This window comes from Formica exsecta, unplaced genomic scaffold (assembly GCF_003651465.1).
Source record: "Formica exsecta isolate Colony F162 unplaced genomic scaffold, ASM365146v1 scaffold1022, whole genome shotgun sequence".
Taxonomy (NCBI): domain Eukaryota; kingdom Metazoa; phylum Arthropoda; class Insecta; order Hymenoptera; family Formicidae; genus Formica; species Formica exsecta.
Window position 1 is genome coordinate 153,928 of NW_021848362.1, and position 10,915 is coordinate 164,842.

At 29.8% G+C, this 10,915-nt stretch overlaps 2 protein-coding genes across 2 annotated transcripts in view; both read right to left on the bottom strand.

The window, feature by feature from the left end:
- The window catches only part of LOC115232870 (WD repeat-containing protein 34-like), a 4,112-nt gene extending 1,785 nt beyond the window's left edge, over positions 1-2,327 (bottom strand). Inside the window, exons 1-8 of the mRNA XM_029803021.1 lie at positions 2,038-2,327; positions 1,839-1,926; positions 1,658-1,742; positions 1,130-1,345; positions 823-1,057; positions 523-724; positions 227-426; positions 19-161 (exon numbers count right to left, since the gene is read on the bottom strand). Of these exons, the coding sequence (XP_029658881.1) occupies positions 19-161; positions 227-426; positions 523-724; positions 823-1,057; positions 1,130-1,345; positions 1,658-1,742; positions 1,839-1,897 (1,140 nt within the window). The 5' untranslated portion in view covers positions 1,898-1,926; positions 2,038-2,327. The remainder of the gene's footprint in view (positions 1-18; positions 162-226; positions 427-522; positions 725-822; positions 1,058-1,129; positions 1,346-1,657; positions 1,743-1,838; positions 1,927-2,037) is intronic.
- Positions 2,328-5,658: 3,331 nt separating this feature from the next.
- LOC115232903 (astakine-like) lies at positions 5,659-9,114 on the bottom strand. The gene is made up of 4 exons (XM_029803073.1): positions 8,969-9,114; positions 7,178-7,324; positions 6,573-6,943; positions 5,659-6,112 (listed from the first exon to the last, which is right to left on the bottom strand). Exons 1-3 carry the CDS (start codon positions 9,021-9,023, stop codon positions 6,753-6,755), a joined length of 393 nt encoding a protein of 130 aa, XP_029658933.1. The 5' UTR covers positions 9,024-9,114; the 3' UTR covers positions 5,659-6,112; positions 6,573-6,752.
- Between the last annotated feature and the right edge of the window lie 1,801 nt (positions 9,115-10,915).

Consider the following 10,915-nt stretch of genomic DNA (forward strand, 5'->3'; position numbering starts at 1 on the left):
TATAAAAGAAGGATTTACCTCGTCAAGATTATATATACGGATTTCTTTATCTGTAGTACTGCTGACAAATAAATTATGTAACGGCGAGCATTTGATACAGGTAATGCTACCTTCGTGTCTTTCATATTCGTCGATTACGGGATCCATGAGCGTGGCATCTCCTGAAAAATTGATAAGAATAAATTTTGTTTAGAATGAAAATTTTACTTTTTTAACAGGTACAAACCTTCGATGGAAGTTACACTGTCTAAACTACATTTATAGATTCCACCACATAGTGTTCCAACGACAAATATACTAGGATGTCGTGGAGAAAAATCAAAACTCGTAATGCACAATCCTGCTTCCGCAGCGCGCTCGCGAGTACCTCCGGCGCTGCGTGGCCTAGCATTTTCCACTGGATTACGTTCTTTGACTATCTTGAATCTAAAATACGATAGACATTTGTAATTTATTAAAAAACATCGTATCTCTAAATAAATCGCGAAAAAAGAGAGAGGGAGAGAATACAGCTTGTAATACCGTTTATGCAATTGGACGGTAGTAAAGTTGGTTGTCAATTTGTGAATCAGTATATATCCATCTCTGCTGGAACTTAATAATAGGGACACGTCGTTCACTGATCTCGGTCTCCAACATACTTGAGATACACAATCGCTATGTGTACATACATGTGTGGGTGTAATAGAATCATCATTTCTAAGATTCCAGACCAACACGTCCCCTTAAAGAAAAAGATAAAAATTGTGTAAAAATGTATTAAATGTAATAAAATTTAAACTTTCCTTAATATCGTTTTTAATTCAGATTGAAGAAACTCACAATTAGACAATCCAGCTGCAAGAATAGAGGGTTCTGTTGGATGATAACATAATGTTGTGATACATCCATTTGTCTCTAAAGTTTTGGTAGGTTCATCAGTGAGATTATCCTCTATTGTTAAATTATATAATTGAATTGTAGAAAGATGATCACACCATGCTTCATGATAGATATGGCTGAGGCCTACTGCTAATGTACCACCAACTGTGCTCCATGATAGGTCACTTACTTTTATCTATAAAATGTTTGATATTAAACAGTTCATGTATATGATGTGATTATTTAATTTTATTAAAGATAGACATACCTGAGTGTCTGATTCTTTCAATGTGCTTATTTTTTTCAATATCTCTACATTAGCAGAGGTAGTTTCTGTAACATTAGGATTATAATCATCAAAAGCATTGCTACCATAAGCTTCGTCAAGGACTTCCAGGATTCCCGGAGTAACTTTTTTTAGAAATTCTGCCAATTTGTCATAATCTACTTGCATGTCTGTATTCTGTTTATTTATTGTCTGAATCTAAAAATATAAAAAGTAATATTGCATAAAGAATCACAAAATGCAACATATAACAGTAATAGTATTTATGATATAAAATTAGTTATTTAAAATAAGTATTGAAGCAATAATAATTTAGAAGTCTTTAATATGTAAAAATTAAGTACACAAGATAAACACTATTTTATAGTATTTAACAATGTTTTATTCACAATCTCTATACCATTCACAATATTCATAATTTATAAAGCACTTCTTATTTATTAAATATATATAAATTGGATCAAACTCTGAAATTTAATAAAATATAGCATTTTTTATAACAAGAGATACCCCAATGCTCCTTGTATCTGCGGTTTGCGTATCATCAGCAGTATAAACTATTTCTGTGGTTTGAACATTTGCGGATGTTTCTAATCTGGAAAAATAAATGCATACAATGTGTTTAATTATCAATTAAAACAAAAAAAGTGTTAAAACGATTTAAAATAATACAAATGGTAAAATAACATACTTCGTTGTAGACAATTCCGAATTGAAACTCACAACGTCAAAGGACTTGGTATTAAACATTTTTCAATAGAATAAATCTTTTCACACCTATCTCTTTTGTTTTAAAATTTAAATATGCATTTATTTATAAATATGCAAGAAACAAAAGTATTTCAGATTACACTCTGCGATTGATTATTTGAGCTGTCTTTAGGCTACTCGTCTCTTTCGTTTTAAAATTTAAATATGCAAGAAACAAAAGTATTTCAGATTACACTCTGCGATTGATTATTTGAGCTGTCTTTAGGCTACTCTGAGTTCTGGGACTTGAAACGCTGTACTGAATTATATAGTACATTTAACAGAATATCAGCTGAGAGATAGAACTGCTCTCGCCATCTATGCATTAAAGATAATAACTACTTGATACATAAATTCTACATCTACAAAGTGATGTTTTTCTTTAACAGATAATATAGATTATGGAAACAATTATATTGTTAGACTCCAGATGTTTGAACATCAATGAAATATTATTAAAAAGTAATTTCGAACTAAATCTTTTAATCTTTCAAACTAATTTCTTTTTTTTGGATCAATGAAAAGTTAACATATGTACCTCTTGCAGTGTAAATTAATTTTGTAAAAAGTAGTTCTATTATTTAAAAGAGAGATGAAATTTATATATTTGTGTATGTTTGTGTCAATTATATATCAATTCAAAGAATCTATTTATTAGCTTTTTTACATTTATGATTTTTAAATTATTGCACAATATATCAAATACAATAATCAAATACAATAGTACCCAGACAGCACAAAACGTCCTCAGGATCATCCTGAATATGTCCAGGATGGTTCAGGATATTTGTAGGATGTTTTAAGATATTATTATAAATATATTTTATGAAAATTTAATATGCATACATGATTACTTTCGGTTATGTAGGCTATTTAATATAATTTAGAAATTTTAAGTATTGTAATAAGTATTAATGTCCTATAAATGTCCATTGGATAACCCCTGGATGTCTGTAGGATATCTGCCCTGTCTATTACCCAGACAGCACAAGGATGTCCTTAGGACGTCCAAAGGGCATCCAATATAATAGACAGGGCAAATATCCTACAGACATCCAGGGGTTATCCAATGGACATTTATAGGACATTAATACTTATTACAATACTTAAAATTTCTAAATTAAATTAAATAGCCTACATAACCGAAAGTAATCATGTATGCATATTAAATTTTCATAAAATATATTTATAATAATATCTTAAAACATCCTACAAATATCCTGAACCATCCTGGACATATTCAGGATGAACCTGAGGACATTTTGTGCTGTCTGGGTCACTATGTAGAAAAAGCAAAATCTCGCAAGCTTACAAATATATGTTTAATACTACAAACACAATAATGAGATATTAAAACAGTGACATACGCGAGGTTAGGATATCTGTCATATGTGCAGTAGGCAATGTATAAAAACGTTCTGTTAAAATATTTTTATTATTTATATATGGGTTTATTTTTTGTATATATATATTTTTCCTGTTGTTTGCTATCCGTAAACAATTAATAATTGTACTCTTTCGAAATTAAAATTCCACATATATCACGACATCGTGAGATTTTACGTGCAAAAGAGTACCGTACAATTATTAAATGTTTACAGACAATATATCATACATAAAACACAGATATACAACAAAAAAACCATATATAAATAAAAACATTCTAACAGGTCGTTTTTATATATTGCTTACTGCATACATGACAGATATCCTAACCTCATGTATGTCACTATTTTAATATCTTATTATCAGTTTTCAGTATCAAACATATTTGTAAGTTTACGAGATTTTGCTCTTCGTACAAAATGACATTGGGTAAGTATTCTTTGCTAATGTGATAGAACTTGGGTACTTTAGTAATGTGGGACAGTTCTTATTGTTAAATATAAATAATAAGACATTACAATTAAAAACGAGTATTTTCTGTTATATCTTCTTAGCTTATAATACAAGAGTATGTATATGTAACATAAGTCTAATAATTTTCAAGTCATTAATCAATTTCTTTTATTTAGAGTGAGATCTTTACGCTAGAAATAAATCATTTTTGGGTCTACGTGTGCTGGGATAACTATTGTACAAGTACAGTATGAGGTGATGTTTTTAAGTATTGTGTTTTCTGACTGTTCGTTTAACCTAAAGAAAGACTGAATTGTGATGATGACAATTATGCTGGTAAGATTGCTTTACAAGATCTTAATGTCACGCTACCTATTTATATTATATCATGTTTATTTTCATATTAAGCAGGCAAAAGTAATAACTCGGCACTAATTTGCAAACCAAGAATCCAGCTTGCATCGAATGTCTGGAGGGAATCCATTAACAAAGCACGAGAATCTTTTAAGCGAGAGTTCAATATTATAGTCTCCGCTAATAGAATCTTGTGATCTGTAATGGAATGATCAACGCTCATTCATTAACTTGCAGTGTCTGTTGAAGCAATAATGATTTTGTACTGTTGACGTGTTAGAAGATTGAATATGAAGATTGAGTTTGAAGATTGAACATTTATATCGCTATTCAGTTAGTGAATATATCAACGAAGACAGTGCTTTGGCATATTATATCCAAATATGGCATATTGTAATATTTATATTATTATACATATTATATATATCTCACAAAAGAAAAATCTTACAACATTTTGTTCTTAACCGATTTATCAGCATTACAATTACATTGCAGTGTACATATGAACACATTATTTTTCAGAGAAATAATCTTGTATCAATATGATAATTATATTTATAATAATTAAAAAATACTTGAAGGTTTACATATATGTACTATCACATATAATGCATATACATATGTTGAAATATGGAATTATTAGAAATATTAGAATAGATATATTTATATATTTGTGTATCGGTGTATTTCATATGGTGAACGAAAAATTTTACCGCACTCTTTCGCACTTGAAATCTTACGATGCCGTGACATACTTGAAATTTTAAGTGCGAAAGAATACGGTATAATTCTTCATTGTTCACCATACGAAATACACCGATATACAAATATATAAATATATCTATTCTAATATTTCTAATAATTCCATATTTCAACATATGTATATGCATTATGTGAGACAGTACATACATGTAAATCTTCAAGTATAATTATTACAATATAATTATCATATTGATACAAGATCATTCTTTGAAAAATAATGTATTTATATGTACACTGCAATGTAATTGTAAAATTGATAAATCGGTTAAAACAGAATGTTATAAGATTTTTCTTTTATGATATAGATAATATACATATATAATATATACATATATAATACATATATAATAATATATATATTACAATATGCCACATTTGCATATAATATGCCAAAGCACTGTCTTCGTTGATATATTCACTAACTGAATAGCGATATAAATGTTCAATCTTCAAACTCAATCTTCATATTCAATCTTCTAACACGTCAACAGTACAAAATCATTATTGCTTCAACAGACACTGCAAGTTGGTGAATGAGCGTTGATCATTCCATTACAGATCACAAGATTCTATTAGCGGAGACTATAATATTGAACTCTCGCTTAAAAGATTCTCGTGCTTTGTAAATGGATTCCCTCCAGACATTCGATGCAAGCTGGATTCTTGGTTTGCAAATTAGTGCCGAGTTATTACTTTTGCCTGCTTAATATGTTTTTATATGATTTATATATTTTTTATCGCAAATAATATATTTATTTTTATATAACAAATGTAACAAAATAATATTTCGCTGATGTCTAAAAGAATTATTTTTTTAAATATTTATTAATTACTTAATCATATATGTATATAAACTTATAAGATCTTCGGTAAAATGAATAAATGATTAATGCGTGACATACATACATGATTCCAAACATGTTTCACAGATGCGTTTAAAAGTCAGATCACATGATAAGTATATATAATATCTTCAAACTTAATGTACATTCTGATCTCTGTTGAACAGCATTATTATTCCATGAAAAACTTTTACATTAATGTTATGAGAGTAATATTATTTCTCTCAATATATTATAAAAATAGTATTCTCTTTCTTTCTATTCTCTATTCTCAACAATCTTGACAAACATTTTTGTCAAACATTTCTTGCTATAAATGTAATATTTTTAAAAATATATCTTGTGTATAACAATAATACTATTTATATAAATGAATATTAATCGTGTACAATAGAGAATCTTATTTCAAATTATTAGCTGCCCAGACAGCACAAAACGTCCTCAGGATCATCCTGAATATGTCCAGGATGGTTCAGGATATTTGTAGGATGTTTTAAGATATTATTATAAATATATTTTATGAAAATTTAATATGCATACATGATTACTTTCGGTTATGTAGGCTATTTAATATAATTTAGAAATTTTAAGTATTGTAATAAGTATTAATGTCCTATAAATGTCCATTGGATAACCCCTGGATGTCTGTAGGATATCTGCCCTGTCTATTACCCAGACAGCACAAGGATGTCCTTAGGACGTCCAAAGGGCATCCAATATAATAGACAGGGCAAATATCCTACAGACATCCAGGGGTTATCCAATGGACATTTATAGGACATTAATACTTATTACAATACTTAAAATTTCTAAATTATCCTACATGTATGTCCTGGATGCCCTTTGGACGTCCTAAGGACATCCTTGTGCTGTCTGGGTGTAATTACAATTAGTATTTGACTATTTTGTGTTTAATTATTAATATTTTGTTATTTGATTATGACGGTCAAATGGTTTAAATCTATGCAACTAAAACTATTTCGCCACGATATATTTCTCCCTGAGCAATTCGCCTCTTACAAATATTTTCAATCATACTTCAGTTGATAAATGCACTTTTATTCACAGATACCGCGCTTGCAGAATAATCCGTTTGCGCAAGAACATAAAATGAAATGGACATCCTTAAGTTCTAATTGCATATCATTTGGATAAGTATAATTAGCCGTAATAGTATCAGCGTTTACTCGGCATTGTTCGCCCTTCTGTTGAAACGGCATACAGTACGGTACGGAGTACCTTGAAGGTCCTAAAAATACATAATATTGAACACATTGCTGTCAAAATCTTGGAGATGTCGATCTTTAACTGAAAGTATATATCTAAGTATAATAATATAGGCACTTACAAATTTTCAACTATTATAATTTTTTTGATAAAGCTATCTTATGTGAATTAAATGTATACAAATATTAACATAAAAAATACGTCCCTATGAATTTGGAAAGCATCTTTTAGTACAAGAAAGAAAGGAGACACAAACCTAATAAACAGCAATAACTTGATGTACATTCCGAATTAGTTGTACATTCAGTAGACAGAGGGTCGAATGTAGGAATGGCCGGAACTGTCCCTGCTAAGATGACAAGTAAAAGTGTACTTAACACCAGCGACATAATTGCTTGATAAACTGTGGAAAATAGAAAATTATGGTATAAAATAGTTCTTCAAATTAAACTTACAAGAAAAATACAAGAGAAAGAGAAAGATGCTTATCAATCATTGTATTATTACCTATTGCACACTGTCAAGGATTTTTAATATAACAATAAATACAGAGTGTCCGGTAAAGATTGTGCCAACGCTCGTGAGCGGGTAGAGCACAGTAATCTGAACAAAAAAGTCCTGTAACATTTTTTTATATAACGCGTAATAAAGGAATTATTATTGAGTAAAGTCTGGCCAATCAGCGCCAACCTTTAGCCGGGCGCACGTCAGTGAGCCCCGCGCTGTGATGTGTGCGCCGCCGCATACTATCAGGCGGGCGGCTTACCGACGTGCGTCCGGCTAAAAATCGGCGCAAATTGACCAGATTTTACTCAATAATAACTCCTTTATTAAGCGTTATATAAAAAAATGTTACAGGACTTTTCTGTTCAGTTTACTGTGCTCTAGCCGCTCACGAGCGTTGACACAATCTTTATCGGACACCCTGTATATAATAGTATTTTTCGTACGTAACGCTTGAAAATCATTATATGTTTCATAAAAAAAAATATGTGTTTCTTCTTTTTTCTTTTCTTGCCATTTTTTCTTAATATATTACATTTTTGACATAAAATAATATTGAATTTAAAAACGCGTAAAATTTTTGAATTTCTTAAAATTTTTAATTAATTAAAAAAGAGTACATATACAAATAAGATTTATAATTCTCACTCATTGTAATTTCTTTCTTGATTTTTATAATGATCGGTTCATCGTAATGCGGCGATTATGTTTACATGAACGTCACGTATAAACGCGGAATCGAATACAAATTATATCGAGCGTTGACACAATCTTTACCGGACACCCTGTATATAATAGTAAAATAAATATATGTATAATATAAAATATAAAGTGCATTTAGAATATAAATAATAAAGTTTCATGGGATTATGCATTTTTAGATTATGTTTTTGTATAATAATTATTAATTATTGTCCCAGAAAAGAATATCCGGAAATGTAATGCGCATGCAATACGTAGGTCGAATTTGTATCTGATTTAGACGTTACTCATACTCGAGCGGCCATGAAATTCTACATATACTTTTCTGTACAGCATTGTCATTTCTGTTTAATGACACTTATTTTTACGATTCAAAAAACGGATAAATTATAATACACTATATTAGAAATAGAAACTTTTATATATTTATTAACACAATTAGTTTGTTTTTCAATTATAATGATTGTTATGAAGTAAAGAAAACTTAAAAAAAATAATGAAACTGTTATTTAAATAATAAAGTTAAGTAATATTTCTTATTTAAAAATCTTTCTTTATCGAACTGCTATTCAATAGTAAATAAATAAATGCGAAATTATTATATTGTCGAATTGAATTAAATTAAAAAAGCCATTATCAAAAAATTGGTGACAATGTTAGATAAAAATCTTTCGTGGAATTTTTTCCTGAATTTTCACAAAAATCGGTCGTGATTTTTCACTATGCACGTTCATAAATTTTCGATTGTATTTACATTGTTTGTATTATCGCGAATAAAAAGGAATATTGCTCACCAATATTTTCAAACACGGAAACAAGCACAAACATATATATTACAAACCTGCTGTTATTTCACGATCCACACTTATCGCGCACTGCACAGCATATGATCTCATGAACTGGTGAACGCATTGTTTTATACCTCCGGCTCCGCGTTCAAATTGTTAAGGATGTATATCCGCAGGTTAAGTTGATAGCAATGGCAAACCTAGAACAAAATTTTTGAAACTTTGTTATTATCGGCGGAATACATGTATTAATAAAATAATAAAATAATAGTTATTTCGTAGATTTAGATAGTTTGTTGTGAAAGAAAAGGAGCAAAAGCGACGCGAGAGATGATCAAGCAAATATGTAAATAAGCGATAAAATTAGTCTTAAGAGGAAAAACAAGGATCTTAATAAGTTTCTTACATTATCGTAACGTTTTTTTTTATCTTTAGATTCTCTCTCTCTCTCTCTTTGCGGTTTTTCTCTAATATGTTATTATAAATATAAAATGCAATAATTGTAATACTTTTGCGTTATACAAGTGAGAAACACTTTTCTATGCATCTATCACGCATCTACCGGCATTGATTTAAAAAATGTTTACATTTTAAATTGAAAGTTTGCTTAATCGATTATCGGAAATAAATTAAACATATACTTTCACTTTATTTACAACAACTTTTAGAAATTGCCAATATAAAAATAATATCACGCAATATATATATATATATATATATATATATATATATGTGTGTGTGTGTGTGTGTGTGTGTGTGTGTGTGTGTGTGTGTGTGTGTGTGTGTGTGTGTGTGTGTGTGTGTGTGTGTGTGTGTGTGTGTGTGTGTGTGTGTGTGTGTGTGTGTGTGTGTGTGTGTGTGTGTGTGTGTGTGTGTGTGTGTGTGTGTGTGTGTGTGTGTGTGTGTGTGTGTGTGTGTGTGTGTGTGTGTGTGTGTGTGTGTGTGTGTGTGTGCGTGTGTGTGTGTGTAATTATATCTTTTTAAATTTAAAATACAATATTTATCGTAAATTTTTACAAAGTGTAAAATATATGCTGAAATGTGTGTGATAAATAATTAACAGAAATTAATATATATTTTTATAATATTGATTATATAATTGTGTTAATGACGATTCTCTATTAAATTATGTCATGGTAATAGATGATGATGTATTTCTAGAAGATAAAAGTGGTTGCTCGATCGTCGATTAAGATAAATAATTTTTCCAACCGCTACGTCATTGTTATTATAAATATACTTAATAATGAGCAGCTAATTGGACAATTCGAAGCCTGTTTACAAGACATTGAAGAATCACATATTGACCATTACGTAATCAAGGATTCGGAATTTCCAAGATGCAAATAAATTCATTAATGCATGGAAAATGCGTTTCTGGGAAATTTCATGATTTGTCGAGTATTTTTTTGCAAAATAAATTATCCTCCTCTAGCATTCTATTATTAAAATTAAGTGTAATTATAATTTGTATTAAAATGCTATTGCCATCAGTTTTTCTTTATCATGTATACAGGGTGTCCCCAATTTAAATGTCAAAACTTTAGGAGCGTGTAGGGGACCGATAAACTAGTGTATGTGTCCATATTTTTAAACTGTATTATTACTTATTTTTATCGATCTGCAATAAGCATATTAAGATATCATAAAGATAAATATTTCTTCGTCTATCACTTTCTATTTCTAGATTTAGAAAAAGGAGAAAAATTCATATATATTAATTATACATATATTTATATTTGATTATATATAGACTTTTTTCCGAGATTTTGAGCGTTATCAGATGTGACCAAATATGAACTACGCAATGGCCGCGTTCAGCAGAGAAAACCGCTTAGTAGTAATCGAATGTGATTGGTTCTTACTTTTAGAACCAACGAATCAACGTCGAGTGTTGACAAGACGATAACTGAGCGCTTTCTCTGCTGAACGCAGCCTATGAGAGTTGCGCTTTTCACCAGGATTGTCCTTGCCATTGGCTGTCGCTAGTTAACGATACC